Here is a 16992-nt window from a genome sequence, read left to right on the forward strand (position 1 = left end):
AGGTTCCATCTTTATTTTCTTAACTACACACAGAGTCATCAAATATTGCCAATGAGGAACATTCCTGACATCATATTATTCCATGACCTGAATAAAGCAAAAATTCTTTAACACATCGCTGAGCTAGGCACTAAATATTTACTGAAAATATTTGCAAGAACAGATTAAAATTGCAAATAGATCACCCCTCACATGCTCTAATGTCATGTCATACATACGCATACGTTATAAACATGAGGTAGGATTTTGTTCAATTTCTTTTTTAAATACTTCAAAAATTAAAGCAATGCTGTTGGCTTTACTATAAAAAAAAAAAAAAAGAAACAGAAAAGAAAATCATTCTTCGGCTACATGCAGAAAGCTGTTAAGGACCAGTCCAGGTAAAGAAGCACCAAGAAATAGATTTGTCAGTCAAATAAGGATGCACATTTTAAAGGTAAGGTGGAAAAAAGGAATTTAGATAAACCTAAACATCCTTGTAAAATTTAGAATGCATGTGAACATAAAGGATTAACTTGCATGTCAAGGGACTTCTCGGGCCTTCATTTACTTATGGCTTGGCTTGTCACTATCTTCTAAGCAAACCTAAAACAGAGAAGGTGATTCTATGACACGGAGTAATTAAATTCCACCAGATCCAAAGCTACAGGCAAGCCGGTTGTATGTTCACATCCCCTCCTTCCCTCCCTGCCCCCTCTTACTTCCTTCTTCCTGCTCCATGCTGTTTCCTGGAGTTTTTATGGGCAGCCTTAGATCTGTATTTACCCACTATATTTAGTGAGTTTGATTATGCATAGCCTAAATTCAGATCTGAGACGAGGATCCAGATTTTTGTTCACTGAAAGACTTTTTGCTTTTTTTTATAGGTTTACAGCAAAGACTAAGCGGCTTATTTCTCTTTTCTTGCTATTCAATAGGCTCGTTTTGCCTCAGGGCTTTGCCCTTCCTGCTCTCCTGTAGAAGGCTCTGTGGGCATGTCTGCCCAGGCTGGTTCCTTCCTGACATTTATGTCTTCACTCTGCGGCTACCTCTTTGGAGAGGCTTAGAAGATCACCCCACGTAAATAACACCCGCCCCCGATCCCTGGCCTTGCCACTGTCCAGCACATCACTCTGTTCATTTGTTTTCTGCTATCCCTTTTTCATTCTTGTAAGTTTTTATATAACTAAAGTATTTTTATAGATACAGTAAAGTTCACCCTTTTTAGTGTCCAGGTCTGCAAGTTTTGACAAACACATAAAGACATACTGCCACGACTACAATCAAGACCTAGAAAAATCCCATCACCCTGCACCATGTTCCCATACCCCCTTTATAGTCAACCCTCTCCCAACCCCAGCTCTGATCTGTTTCCTGTATCTACAACGTTCCCTTTGCCAGAATGTCATAGAAATGGAGTCACATAGTACGTAGCCTTTTAGGTCTGGCTTCTTTTCACTTAGCATAATGTAGTTGAGATTCAGCTGTATATTACATGTATCAGTACCACATTTCTTCTGACTGCTGAAAATTATTCCATTGTGTGGATGTTATTCATTCTCCATTTGAAAGACATTCCATCTATTTCCAATTTTTTGTGACTATAAATATACAATAAACATTCAAATATAGTTTTCATTTCACTTGTGTAAATACCCAGGAGTGGGATGGCTGGGTGATATGGTAAGTGAATTTTTAATGACAGAAGAAACTATTCAACTGTTTTCCAAAGTGGCTGTACCATTTTGTATTCCGACCAGCAATGAATGAGAGTTCCAGGAGCTCCACGAATTCCTCAGCACCTGGTACTGTCAGGATTTTTATTTTAGTCATTCTAATAGGTGTGTAATGGTATGTCATTATGGTTATAATGTGCACCTTCCCTAATGACCAATGATGTTGACCATCTTTTCATGTGCTTATCTGCTATTATACCTTCTTTGATAAGGTATCTGTTCAAATCTTTTGCTCTTTAAAAAAATCACTGTTTTCTTATTATTTTTGAGAATACTGCATCACACCTTCTTTTTATATTCTGGATACTAGTTTTTTTTCCAGATAAATGATTTCCAAATATTTTCACCCAGTTTGTGACTTATCTTTTCATTCATTTTTAATTTTGATAAAGGACAGTTTATCATTTTTTTCTTTTCATGAATTGTTTCTGGTGCCATATCTATGAAATTACTGTCTAATCCAAGGTCACAAAAATTTTCTTCTATGCTTTACATTTTAATCTATGATCCCTTTTGAGTTAATTTTTAGAGATGGTGTGAGATATGGGAGGAAGTTGTTTTTCTTTTTTTTTTTTAATGGCATACTGATACCCAATCATTCCAGCACCACTTTTGAAAGACTATCACTTCTCCATTGAGTTGCCTTTGCAACTTTGTTGAAAATCGATTGACATATACGTTTCGGTCCGTTTCTGATCTCTATTTCTTTCCATTCATCTACATGCCATCCATTCATCAGTACTGCACTGCCGTGATTACTGTAGCTTTCTTGTAATTCTTGAAATCAGGTAGACATTACTCTGTTTATCTTTTTCAGAGGTTACCACTATCTGAAATTATCTTATTTATTTGCTTACTTTCCTGATGTCTGTTGGGAGACATCAAACCATGAGACCAGGGAGTTTGTACCTATCTCATTCTCTCTTATACCCCAGCACTGAGAAGAGTGCCTGGCACACAATAATTACTTAATAAACTGGTTGAAAAAAAGCACAAAGGAAACCAATATTTAACTTGAGGAAGTCAAGGGAACTTAGTATTTTGGGGGAAGAAGGGTCAAATTGTTTTGTGAGAAGCCATGAGTAGAACAGAGGCTTGGCTTGTGGTGTGAGCATGGAAGATGAAATGCTCTTTGGGCCATGGCATCTTGGTCACAGTTCTATTAGGAGCCATCAGGAGCTCCACGGGGCCACATTCATTCACTCATTCATCAAGTGTTTATCTCGCACCTAATGCGCTAGATACTGCATTACACTGCATTATAAACGGCAGTAGGCAAAATCTTGTGTTCAAGGTATGTGGCGTTGCAGACAAATAAAATAATAATTGAGACAGAGTCATCCAGGTACCCTAGAAGTGGTTATTTGCACAGGGCTCTTTGAGTGATGTGCAAGGGGCATCTCAGCCAGCCTTGGGTTTGGGAGGCTTCTCAGAAGTGAGCAAACTTGATTAAGGTCTCAAGTTTCAACAGGAAACTTTGGATCCTTAGTGGGACCCAGCTTTCCTTAGTGGGACTTGGCAACAGTACCTCAGAGCTCTCTCTCCTGGTGCTCTGAAGCAGCTTCAGCTGTTTCTGGGTTTGGGGCACCCGTGGTGGTGGTTTTATGGATTTAACACTCTCTTGGTGACCTCTACTTCTCCTGCGTGTCACTTATTGCAGTAATGATGATATAATTAATTATGCAGATAGCTATTTAATGCCCACTTCCCTCCCACTACAATGAGAGCTTCATGGAGGCAGGGGCTGCACCTGCCCTGGTCACAGCCGCATTTCCACAGCCCAGCACAGTGAGTGGCCCAGCCAGGTCCTGGGACAGACTGTGTGGGGCCCTAATGATGAAGGACTAATCTCACAGTTCTTGGAAGATGTACTAGGTTACCGGAGAACTTTCCCTCCCTGATAGAGTAGTTTTGTGCCTTTGCTCACTTTTAGGAACAGCTGTTAGCTCTTCTTTTATTTTCAAATTACTTTAAAATAATTAATAGTCAAAATAAAAGTCCCCCCGACACTGCCCAAGGAGAAAGAGAAACTTTCACATTATGTGTAATGGTGGATGCTCATGTGTTCAGCAATTAATTTGTTGATCTTGACATGTTTTTAGCATGTCACTGGTGGCCAGACGGTATTGGGGATCTGCCAAAACCCCAAAACGAATCTTTTGCTTTTGTGTGTCAGTAGGGCCTACTGTGCCCTAAAAATGGGCGGAATAAAAAACAAATGGAGAGAAAGTTATTCTGAGGCTGTATTACTAATTGTACCTCTGAGTAATGCCATTTATTTTAATTCTCCCAAATACACACATACAACACACACACACACACACACACTCTCTCTCTCTCTCTCTCTCTCACTCCCTCTCTCTCTCTCTCTCTCTCTCTCTCTCCCCCTTGGGCTGCTGCTTCTCGGTTGCTGCAATAGCAAACTGGAGTTGCATGTGGGGGAGGAGGAGAAGGGTATTAACACTGTTGGACATTTAACTAAGCACCTACTATATACCAAGTACTCGTCAAAAGTTCTGTCAGTTAGCCCACATCTCCATTGAGGATACCGAGGCCTAGACATCAGGAAGGGATGGTGAAGAAATATACTCAAGATCTGTGATCCCCAGCGAAGTTACATTTTCAAGCACCTCATTTGCTTAATTAAATACATGAATCAGACTTGCTGCTGAGTGAGGGAAAAGGGGAAAAGGAAAGGTATCTGCCCCTTGCTCCACTGTCCATCTGTTTGACAGGGCTGTAGCCATCTTAGGCATCAGCAGACCTTTGACACTCTCACTTTGACCTGTGGCTACTGTGTTTATGTCTTCGTGCGAAGCAGGGGCTGGCCAAGGCCCGGGCCCTCTCTCCGTGGTTTTCTGGTTCAAACCTTGGTCTTGTGTGATAAAGTGGAAGGGGGACTCAGAGTTACTAGCTTATGTGGTTCTTTCATTCAAAAGTGGGTTTTCTGAAACCCTACAAGAATTCATTTGTTTTTCCAAAACCCAAATGATTCTGTTTGGAATGAACTACAAATCCACATCTATTTACTCAGAGAGAGAGCTGGTGAGCCGAGAACAGGAAGAAAAGAAAGTGGCATTTATTGAGCACCAGTTATGTGAACTACTACGTACTTGGACATGTTATAGATCCTTGCAATTGCCTGGTGAGGTATGCTGTTTATCCCATCTTACAGATGAGAAAACTGAGGGCTAGGCAGGTTCAATAGTACTGGTGAGTAGTCAGCCTGTTCTCTCCGAGCCCAAAACCTGTGCTCTTTCCTTAACATGGCAGGATTGTGCAAAGAGATGGGAGCGAGGACTTCTCTCTTCCCTCGGAATTCGAGACAGATCCATATCCCTAACTGGCAATAGGTTTCAAAGAGTCACACCGTGTGTGACAGCCTACATACGACATATACAATTACAGCCTCGCCTCCCCTGCTTCAAGGTCAACATTTCATTCTCGCATCTTGGCCAAAGAATTCTTGGTGTGGTTTCCTGAGTTTCCTCTTTTCTTTAAGCTTTTTAATACTATACAGACATGATGCCTTGAATTAAAGCCTTGGGGAGACATTAAAATATGAGAGAAAAGTCACTTTCTATTAAGAAGGTCAAGAGTGACAGTGTCCTGTGGTTTTGTGTGGCTGATTTCATGAGTGGATATTTAATTGGCTCATATTGAACAGCTATGCAAATGGGGAGATTTTCCACAAACATTTGTTGTATCCAACCTCCTGTGGCAAGTTCTTCGTATCAGACAAAATCTGATGGCCAGAGACAAAATCTCTGGCACAGCTGCCAAAGAAAATTATGTCCTGACTTACATGCTCTCAAAAAACATCTAAAAAAATTTACTTTAAATGGACTCGTGTTTTAGGTGCATTGGAATAACTGCTACGTAAAATCATCCCAGAGTGAATGAGGGCAAAGAAGATCATCTTTAAACTCTACATTTTGCAGATGAGAAAACTGAATGCCAGAAGGAAAGTGACTTTACCTGAGGTCACACAGCTGTAAGGAGGATTCACTTTGTAGGACTCTCCTGTGCTGTATCAGGATCAGACTGTTCTATATAGATTTCTATTTAATGGAACCTAAAACACTCAACTCCATATCAGGATCCAAGTCTCCTTAGAGAAGAATAGATGCTTTTTCTCCTCTTAGGAAAGATAGAATTATTCTAAACCTCTTTACCTAGTCATATGGTCAATTGAGATCCTATATACATAGGTGTGAAATGGATGAGGGCATTTCTTACCTAAAGAAAGGATTCTTTAAATCGAGGGTGTTCCCAGACCTCAAGCCTGTCTGGTTTACCAGCGCCACGATCTGAATGTCATAGCTCTGTCTGTAAGGCAGAAAAAGAAAACCAACATATCAACTCACAAGGCTGGTGTTAGCCAGTCACATATATTTAGGGCACCTTCTTTTTTCCTTTTTTTCTACTTTTTTGAGTGCACCATGTGGCATGTGGGATCCTAGTTTGCTGACCAGGGATTAAACCTATGCCCCCTGCAGTGGAAGCGTGGAGTCTTAACCACTGGACCCCCAGGGAAGTCCTGGGCATCACCTAAGCATACCTACTTCATGCGGGTTTTAAGAGCATGTGTTTGGCATCTTATACGTTTCTGTATCTGTTTATTTGGATATGATTAATATTGGTAGAGGTAACTGAAGGCTTGTTTGCTTGCAAACTGTTTATTACAAGAGTCTGATAGCTATAATTTCTTGGTTTAAATATTACAAAGGTAATGGTATTTCTGGTTGATTAAAGTATTTTAAAAAAAAAGCTTTATCAGTATCAATGGCAGAAATGGCTTTAAGTAACAGAGACCCTTTATGGGTCACCACTGATGTACCAAAACAATCTTAATCACGCGAGAATTGGCTAAGCTAAAACCTCAAGCTGACGTAAAACGGCCAACAAATGTGATTGACTTTAAGAGACCCCAGACAAAGCCTCAAGCAATTACAGTGAGAAGAAGCGGCTAATAATAACAGGTAATATGCTATATCCTTGATGACTAATCTGAAGGGGCTATGTTTGTGGGATTTTTATTAGTCATTCTCAAGAACATATGTATTTCTTTTGGTTATAAAAGGGTGACATACTCACTGTAGAAAAATAAGGAAAAATAGAAATAGAATAATCCATAATGTCATTAGACAAGGATTCCTTCAACTAGCATTGTAGAATATTTCCCTTCTATGTAATTTTCCCTACATTTATAAATATAAAATTTTAGCAAAATCATGCTTAAATTGCTTAAATAGTCCTTCTTATCTCATTTTATTTAATGTTAGCATTTATCCTATAATTCTCAACAATGTATTTGTCAATACCATTATGTGGGTATAGCACAATTCATTTTGCAATTTCTGATTGTTAAATATTTATGTTTTTATAATAATATATTGTTACTTATGGTAACAAAAATCTGGTTTTATGACAGAAATTCTCTGCAAAAGACATTCCTGTAATACATCTTTACGTACTATCTAGGATTATCTTGCTTGGGATAAATTCTTAGAGGTAGACTCACCAGGCTAAAGCATATAAAACATATTTAAGGCTCTGAAGACCTACTGCTAAAATATCTTCCAGAAAGTGTACCAAATTACCGCCTCACCTACAAAGCATAAAACTACTAATTTCATTATACTTTTTCCAATTCTTAATATTTAAATGTTTGGGATTAAAATATTATTATTTGAATTTGAATTTCCTTGATAACTAGGCTTCTTTTTTAAATTCCAGAAATTAGTGAGTGATATAAATCCCTCCCTATCATTCCCAATAGTGGCCTCGGTAGGTTTCAATATAAGGTCAGATTCTGTGAAACCGGTAACTCAAGGTCTAGATTTTATTGAGGACAAACAAAATAAGAGGAAGACATAGCCATATATATATTTTTAAGCACTCATTTCTGTGGGCTTTTCTATATTTTTAAACATCTTACTTGGAGTATAATTGCTTTACAATGTTGTGTTAGTTTCTGCTGTATTACAAAGTGAATCAGCTATATGCATACGTATATCCCCATATCCCCTCCCTCTTGCATCTTCCTCCCACCCTCCCTATCCCACCCCTTTAGGTGGACACAAAGCACTGAGCTGATCTCCCAGTGCTATGTGGCTTCTTCCCACTAGCTATCTATTTTACATTTGGTAGTGTATATATGTCCATCCCACTCTCTCACTTCGTCCCAGCTTACCCTACCCCCTCCCCATGTCAAGTCCATTCTCTAGGTCTGCGTCTTTATTCCTGTACAGTCCCTAGATTCATCAGATTTATTTTTTAGATACCATATGTATGTGTTAGCATATGGTATTGGTTTTTCTCTTTCTGACTTACTTCACTCTGTATGACAATCTCTAGGTCCATCTACGTCACTACAAATAACTCAATATCGTTTTTTTATGACTGAGTAATATTCCATTGTACACATGTGCCACATCTTCTTTATCCATTCATTGTCGATGGACACTTAGGTTGCTTCCATGTCCTGGCCACTGTAAATAGTGCTGCAATGAACATTGTGGTACATGACTCTCTTTGAATTATGGTTTTCTCTGGGTATACGGTCAACAGTGGGACTGCTGGGTCATATGGTAGTTCTACTTTTAGTTTTTAAAGTAACCTTCATAATGTTCTTCAGAGTGGCTATATGAATTTACATTCCCACCAACAGTGCAAGAGGATTCTGTTTTCTCCACACCCTCTCCAGCATTATTGTTTGTAGATTGTTGGGTGATTCCATTCTGATGGGTGTGAGGTGATACCTCATTGTAGTTTTGATTTGCATTTCTCTAATGATTAGTGATGTTGAGCATCTTTTCATGTGTTTGTTGGCAATCTGTATATCTTCTTTGGAGGAATGTCTGTTTAGGTCTTCTGCCCATTTTTTGGATTGGGTTGTTTGTTTTTTTGATATTGAGCTGCATGAGCTGCTTGTATATTTTGGAGATTAATCCTTTGTCAGTTGCTTCATTTGCAAATATTTTCTCCCATTCTGAGGGTTGACTTTTCGTCTTGTTTATGGATTCCTTTGCTGTGCAAAAGATTTTAAGTTTGATTAGGTCTCATTTGTTTACTTTTGTTTCTATTTCCATTACTCTAGGAGGTGGGTCAAAAAGGATCTTGCTGTGATATATGTCATACAGTGTTCTGGCTATGTTTTCCTATGAGTTTTATAGTGTCTGGCCTTACATTTAGGTCTTTAATCCTTTTTGAGGTTATTTTTCTGTATGGTGTTAGGAAGTGTTCTAATTTCATTCTTTTACATGTAGCTGTCCAGTTTTTCCAGCACCACTTATTGAAGAGGCTGTCTTTTCTCCATTGTATATTCTTGCCTCCTTTATCAAAGATAAGGTGACCATATGCACGTAGGTTTATCTCTGGGCTTTCTATCCTGTTCCATTGATCTATATTTCTGTTTTTGTGCCAGGACCATACTGTCTTGAATACTGTAGCTTTGTTGTATAGTCTGAAGGCCAGGAGCCTGATTCCTCCAGCTCCGTTTTTCTTTCTCAAGATTGCTTTGGCTATTCAGGGTCTTTTGTGTTTCTATATAAATTGTGAAATATTTTGTTCTAGTTCTGTGAAAAATGACATTGGTAGTTTGATAGGGATTGCACTGAATCTGTAGATTGCTTTGTATAGTAATTTTCACAATGTTGATTCTTCCAATCCAAGAACATGGTATCTCTCTCCATCTGTTTTTATCATCTTTAATTTCTTTCATCGGTGTCTTATACTTTTCTGCATACAAGTCTTTTGTCTCCTTAGGTAGGTTTATTCCTAGGTATTTTATTCTTTTTGTTTCAATGGTGAATGGGAGTGTTTCCTTAATTTCTTTTTCAGATTTTTTCATCATTAGTGTATAGGAATGCAAGAGATTTCTGTGCATTTATTTTGTATCCCGCTACTCTACCATATTCATTAATTAGGTCTAGTAGTTTTCTGGTAGCATCTTTAGGATTCCCTATGTATAGTATCATGTCATCTGCAAACAGTGACACTTTTACTTCTTCTTTTCCAATTTGATTCCTTTTATTTCTTTTTCTTGTCTGATCGCTGTGGCTAAAACTTCCATAACTATGTTGAGTAACAGTGGTGAGAGTGGGCAACCTTGTCTTGTTCCTGATCTTAGAGGAAATGGTTTCAGTATTTCACCATTGAGAACGATGGTGGCTATGGGTTTGTCATATATGGCTTTTATTATGTTGAGATAGGTTCCCTCTATGCCTACTTTCTGGAGAGTTTTTGTCATAAACAGGTGTTGAATGTTGTGAAAAGCTTTTTCTGCATCTATTGAGATGATCATATGGTATTTATCCTTGAAGTCGTTAATATGGTGTATCACACTGATTGATTTGCATATTGTGAAGAATCCTTGCATTCCTGGGATAAACCCCACTTGATCACGGTGTATGATCCTTTTAATGTGTGGCTGGATTCTGTTTGCTAGTATTTTGGTGAGGATTTATGTATCTATGTTCATCAGTGATATTGGCCTGTAGTTTTCTTTTTTTGTGACATCTTTGTCTGTCTTTGGCATCAGGGTGATGGTAACTTTGTAGAATGAGTTGGAGAGTGTTCCTTCCTCTGCTATATTTTGGAAGAGTTTGAGAGGATAGATGTTACCTCTTCTCTAAATGTCTGACAGATTTTGCCTGCGAAGACATCTGGTCCTGGGCTTTTGTTTGTTGGAAGATTTTTAATCACAGTTTCAGTTTCAATGCTTGTGATTGGTCTGTTTATATTTTCTCTTTCTTCCTGGATCAGTCTCATAAGGTTGTGCTTTTCTAAGAATTTGTCCATTTCTTCCAGGTTGTCCATTTTATTGGCATAGAGTTGCTTGTAGTAATCTCTCATGATTCTCTGTATTTCCGCAGTGTCAGTTGTTACTTCTCTTTTTTCATTTCTAATTCTGTTGAGTTGAGTCTTCTCCCTTTTTTTCTTGATGAATCTGGCTAATGGTTTATCAGGTTATTTTATCTTCTCAAAGAAACAGCTTTTAGTTTTATTGATCTTTGCTATTGTTTCCTCCATTTCTTTTTCATTTAATCTGATCCGATCTTTATGATTTCTTTCCTTCTGCTAACTTTGTGGGGTTTTTTTTTTTGTTCTAATTTCACTAATTGCTTTAGGTGTAAGGTTAGCTTGTTTGTTTGAGATGTTTCTTGTTTCTTAAGGTAGGATCGTATTGCTATAAACTTCCCTCTTAGAACTGCTTTTGCTGCATCCCATAGTTTAGGGTTGTCATGTTTTCATTGTCATTTGTTTCTAGGTATTTTTTGATATCCTCTTTGACTTCTTCAGTGATCTCTCAGTTATTTAGTAGCGTATTGTTTAGCCTCCATGTGTTTGTATTTTTTACAGATTTTTTCCTGTATTCATATCTAGTCTCATAGCACTGTGGTCGGAAAAGATACTTGATACGATTTCAATTTTCTTAAATTAACCAAAGCTTCATTTGTGACCCAGAATATGGTCTAACCTGGAGAATGTTCCATGAGCACTTGAGAAGAAAGTCTATTCTGTTGTTTTTGGATAGAATGTCCTATAGATATCAATTAAGTCCATCTTGTTTACTGTGTCATTTAAAGCTCGTGTGTCCTTATTTATTTTCATTTTGGATAATCTGTCCATTGGTGAAAGTGGGGTGTTAAAATCCCCTATTACTATTATGTTACTGTTGATTTCTCCTTTTATGCCTGTTAGCACTTGCCATATGTATTGAGGTGCTCCTTTGTTGGGTGCATAAATATTTACAATTGTTGTATCTTCTTCTTGAATTGATCCCTTGATCATTCTGTAGTGTCCTTCTTTGCCTCTTGTAATAGTCTTTATTTTAAAGTCTATTTTGTCTGATATGAGAATTATTACTCCAGCTTTCTTTTGATTTCCATTTGCATCAAATATCTTTTTCTATCCCCTCACTTTCAGTCTGTATGTGTCCCTAGGTCTGAAGTGGGTCTCTTGTAGACAGCATATGTACAGGTCTTGTTTTTGTATCCATTCAGCCAGTTTATGTCTTTTGGTTGGGGCATTTAATCCATTTACATTTAAGGTAATTGTCGATATGTATGCTCCTATTACCATTTTCTTGATTGTTTTGAGTTTGTTTTTGTAGGCCTTTTCCTTCTCTTGTGTTTCCTGCCTAGAAAAGTTCCTTTAGCATTTGTTGTAAAGCTGGTTTGGTGGTGCTGAATTCTCTGAACTTTTGCTTATCTGTAAGGGTTTTAATTTCTCCATCAAATCTGAATGAGATCCTTGCTGGGTAGAGTAATCTTCACTGTAGGTTTTTCCCTTTCATCACTTTAAATATGTCCTGCCACTCCCTTCTGGCTTGAAGAGTTTCTGCTGAAAAATCAGCTGTTAACCTTAAGCGGATTCCCTTATATATTATTTGTGGCTTTTCCCTTGCTACTTTTAATATTTTTTCTATTTAATTTTTGAGAGTTTGATTAATATGTGTCTCTGCATGTTTCTCTTTGGGTTTATCCTGTATAAGACTCTCTGTGCTTCCTGGACTTGATTGACTATTTCCTTTCCCACATTTGGGAAGTTTTCGACTATAATCTCATCAAATATTTTCTCAGACCCTTTCTTTTTCTCTTCTTCTTCTGGGACTCATATAATTCGAATGTTGGTGCATTTAATGTTGTCCCAGAGGTCTCTGTGACTGTCCTCAATTCTTTTCATTCATTTTTCTTTATTCTTCTCCCTGGCAGTTACTTTCACCATTTTATCTTCTAGCTCACTTATCCATTCTTCTGCCTCAGTTATTCTGTTATTGATTCCTTCTAGAGTATTTTTAATTTCAGTAATTGTGTTGTTTATCACTGTTTGTTTGCTCTTTACTTCTAGATCCTTGTTAAATATTTCTTGTATTTTCTCCATTCTATTTCTGAATTTTGGATCATCTTTACTCTGAATTATTTTTCAGGTAGGTTGCCCATTTCATCTTCATTTATTTGGTCTTGTAGGTTTTTACCTTGCTTCTTCATCTGTAATACATTTTGTTGTCTTTTTTTTTTTTTTGATGGGTGGTGCTATATTCCTGTCTTACTGCTTGTTTGGCTTAAGACATCCAGCACTGGAAGTTGCAGGCTTTGGATACAGCCGGGTCTTGGTGCTGAGATGAGGACCACTGGGTGGCTTCACTCTGATAAATATTCCATGGGGTCTGAGGTTCTCTGTTAGTCTAGCGGTTTGGACTCTGAGCTCCCAACACAGGAGCTCAGGCCTGACCTCTGGCCTGGAAACCAAGATCCCACAAGTTTCGTAGCGTGGTAAAAAAAAAAAAAAAAAAAAAAAAAGAAGAAAAAAAAGGAGCAGTACAATATCAAAGAATAAAAAACAAAATAAATTCAAAAAGATAAGAAATATATTAGGACAAATAAAACTATAATTGAAACAACTGCAACAAGGTAAAATAAAACCAGAACACATAAAATAAAAAAGGGGAGGGGGGTGGGACAAGCCAAAAGGAGAGAATAACAAAGTATAAAGAAATGAGAAAAATAGAAGATTAGGAAAAATAAAAATATAAAACAATCAACAACAATGAATCAACAAGGTAAAACAGAACCCCAATTTAAAAGAGAAAAAAAGAAAAAAAAAAATCCTTGCCTATGGGGGCAGAGTTTAGGTGGGGGTGGAACTTAGGCAGGGGTGGGGTTTAGGGTGGGGCGGGACCTAGGCGAGGTGACGTTCAAGCATGGGGCAGGCCCTCTGCTTAGGACCTGTGTGGAAGGGGAGAAGCAGCATGTGGAGAGGAGGGCCTCTGGAATGTGGATTTCTGGAGTTTGGAGGTAGGGCCCTGTGTGAGGGTGTGTGGGTGGGGTTTAGGTCCAGCGCGTTGGAGGGGATCTCAGAGTGTAGAGGTGGGGCCCTGGGTGGGGTGTAGGGGTGGAGCTTGTGTTCTGCGCAGCAGGAGGGATGCTCCGAGGGCAGAGGGTTAGGCCCAGGACCCCAACAAGCTCCCCAGTGCCTAAGTGGACAGGGAAAGCACTGGTCGTGTTCCCTTCCATTCCTCCACGCACTGCCCCCACTGTCTCCCCCACGGTCTCCCCTGTCCCCGCTGGACCCCTAACCATGGGTGGGTCCCGCTGGGTGTAGGAACTCCTCCCTTCCCCCAGCTGCCCATCAGGGGTGCCAGTCCCATAGTCCAGCCTTTACTTCTGCTCCCCCTTCCTTCCCTCCCACTCCCTCAGGACCTGCAGGGCTGGAGGGGACCTGGGTGGGCAGAGGATCAGGCCCAGGATGTCAGCAGGTTCCTGGGTACCCAAGTGGGCAGGGGAAACCTGGCCACACTCCATTTTGATCCTCTGCCCTCCCAATGGTTCCCCAATTTCCCCCTTGGGGCGTGGGATCCCTTCCCCTCCCCCAGCCGCCCCTCAGGGGCGCCAGTCCTGTCCTGCCTCCACTTCTCCTCCCCCTTCACTCCCCCCATCCTACCCGGTCGCTGGGGGTTCCTCCTGTCCCCTTAGGTGTCCGTGGTGCCCCACTGGTGCCTGGTAGGTGTCCTAGTTGTGAGGAGATGCAAACTCCGTGTCCTCCTAGTAGGCCGTCTTGACTCCGCCCCTCCATAGCCATATATTTTTAAAAATGTCCTTTGATCCTATTTCATTTCAACTCATCTGACTTGGAACTTTTTGTTTGTTTTAAAATGTCTCTTCCATGATACCCACATCCAGTAGTTCACAGCATTTGTGATACGTGAAGGCAGACTTGAGAACTAGACATTGAAACAGTGAGCTCCTCAGGAGGGGGCAACCTTTGCTGGCATCGTAGAAAGGCTGACAGATCAGCCTGGCAAACAAGTCAGGGAGGGACACACCAACACATTTCACGAAACAGAAGACACCTTATTAACAATACTTGAAGTAATTAATGTAGAACTTAGAGCATAAACTGAGCCCTCGGAAGTATTTTCAGATGTGTGTGTCTGTGGACGCGCAGAGTCAGGTTGGTCGCAACTAAGAGCTGGACGGTTCCTGCTGTGATTCGGAAGAACAATCAGTACGTTCTTGCTGCAGGGTCTTCAGCAGGGCTCTTTTTCATGTACTAAATATGATAATATTGCCACTTTATACTTTTTACAACCCACTCCTCTTCTTTACCCCTCATCAAAGTCCTATCTCCCTAATGGAAGGAAAAAAGAGCTTCATGTCCTGCCATGGCTCAGTGTGGTCAGTGAAAAGTTCAGATTTGTTCCTTCACTGCACCTAAGTGTGCACAATAGTTTCCCCCTAGAATTCTTTCCGCTACAGCTGTCTGAATCCATACCTTGTGAGAGGTTTTGTCTTCGCTGAAGTCCAAGGTGAAGCAGTCTCATGCTGAGCATTATAGCAGCAGCACTTGAAGCTTCCAAAGTGTTCATTCTTCGGTCAGCACGTCTTCTAGTTTTATAAACCACGCATCTCATCAAAGTCTCTGCAAACCAACTTCTCTGGCAGCACACCTGAGCACAGCAGACCTTCGCTAGGGATCCAAAATTTTTAAATTTTGTTTCAAAACATTTTGGCACAGGATAAGCAGCTGAGCTAGATCCAGCGATAAGCCATATTGATTTTTTAAATTCTTTTTAGTTTTATTTTTGTGTCTTATAAAATGCACACTGTATGAATTTCTGTATGTGTATATGTACACAGACCTATCTATGCCTGTGTGTATATATATAGTGTGTATATATATATATATATATACACACACACACATATATATACATCCATATAGGTCTATCTATAGCACTTGGTTTTGTATTTTCTACTATTATTACTGTAGTACATTCACATAATTAAAGCTTTTTCTATATATATTTATTTTATTTTTGGCTGCGTTGGGTCTTCGTTGCTGTGTGCGGGCCCCCTCCAGTTGTGGCCAGCCGGGGCTACTCTTTGTTGCGGTGCGTGGGCTTCTCCTTGCGGTGGCTTCTCTTGTTGCGGAGCACAGGCTCTAGGCGCACGGGCTTCAGCAGTCGCAGCACTCAGGCTCAGTAGTTGTGGCTTGTGGGCTCCAGAGCGCAGGCTCAGTAGTTGTGGCGCACGGGCTTAGTTGCTCCGTGGCATGTGGGATCTTCCTGGACCAGGGCTCGAACCCATGTCCCCTGCATTGGCAGGCGGATTCTCAGCCACTGTGCCACGAGGGAAGCCCACATTCACATAATTAAAAGAGAAATGTTAGTGTACTTGGGGAACACATGCATAAAGTGATATTACTCATAGGTGCGCATAATCAACTTTGGAGACCATTTCTGTGAACTTTAGGGATATAAATTTCATAAACTGCATAAAAAAGAGATGTTCTCTTTTACTGTCCAGAGCAATAAAATGAATGACAACTCAAGAATGATGGGAGGCTGTCAGAAGTAAAATGCTACCAATACAATCATAAATGTTCCTGGCAGGGAAGAAAAGGGCAGTCATTGTCACACTGGTGTGGTTGCCCAGGGAGTTCTCCCAGGAGGTCAGAGTTTAAAAGAATATTTGATGATAAGCGAAGGGGAGGTCCAATCTAAGGCAGAACAAAGAGGCAGCCCCTTACTTAAAAAATAGTGTGAAAACCCTGACATTAAGGAAGTGCTGAGGTTTGCAGAAAATACCAAGGAAAACAATTTTAAGACAAAAAAAATCTGATGAGATACAATGAGAGTAAGAAAGAGAGCAAAGAAAGAGGAAATGGAACTAAGGTTTACTGTGGACATACGTGTTAATTACTATACTATGTTTTCTCCCTTAATATCTGCAAAATCCTAGTGAGACAATTATTATACATTCTACTTTATAGATGATGATGTAAGGAAACTGGGGTGTTACAGAGATTCATTAACTTGCCCAAGATCACTCAAGTAGCAACCAGTATGGAAAAGAGACTGGACAGAACCGGGCTACATCCAGACTCCAAAGCCTAGTTTCTTTCACTACACAAGGGTGCTGGTCTAATAAGATACAGAACTTCCTCCCTTTCTTCCTCCTGCTAAAGCACTGCATGCCCATGGTATATCCGCATCTTCTTTCAGTTGTGCTGGGCTACATTTTTAATCATAGAGGAATCATCAGCATATGACCTCATCATTCCGGTAGTCATTCCACACCACTGCTGAATCTCTGGAATGTATTAAGTGAGGAGGGGCACCATAGAATACGACTCAGGCCCTCTTTTGTGGGAGCTCACATATAGACAAATAACAGCAACATAACAAAGGCGCCATGATGAAAGTGTAGAGGGCTGTAGGAGGGAGCCCTGGGAGTCATGAGGCAGGGGTGTGAACATGGTTTGCTTT

The 16992-nt window shown here is 39.9% G+C and overlaps 1 protein-coding gene across 1 annotated transcript in view; it reads right to left on the reverse strand.

The window, feature by feature from the left end:
* LOC115863918 (histone-arginine methyltransferase CARM1-like) overlaps window positions 1-16992 on the reverse strand; it is a 268372-nt gene continuing 251380 nt past the window's right edge. Inside the window, exons 12-13 of the mRNA XM_030877185.2 lie at window positions 5955-6044; window positions 1-585 (exon numbers count right to left, since the gene is read on the reverse strand). Coding sequence (XP_030733045.2) covers window positions 576-585; window positions 5955-6044 — 100 coding nt within the window. The 3' untranslated portion in view covers window positions 1-575. The remainder of the gene's footprint in view (window positions 586-5954; window positions 6045-16992) is intronic.

Source organism: Globicephala melas, chromosome 6 (assembly GCF_963455315.2).
Source record: "Globicephala melas chromosome 6, mGloMel1.2, whole genome shotgun sequence".
NCBI classification, from domain to species: Eukaryota; Metazoa; Chordata; class Mammalia; order Artiodactyla; family Delphinidae; genus Globicephala; species Globicephala melas.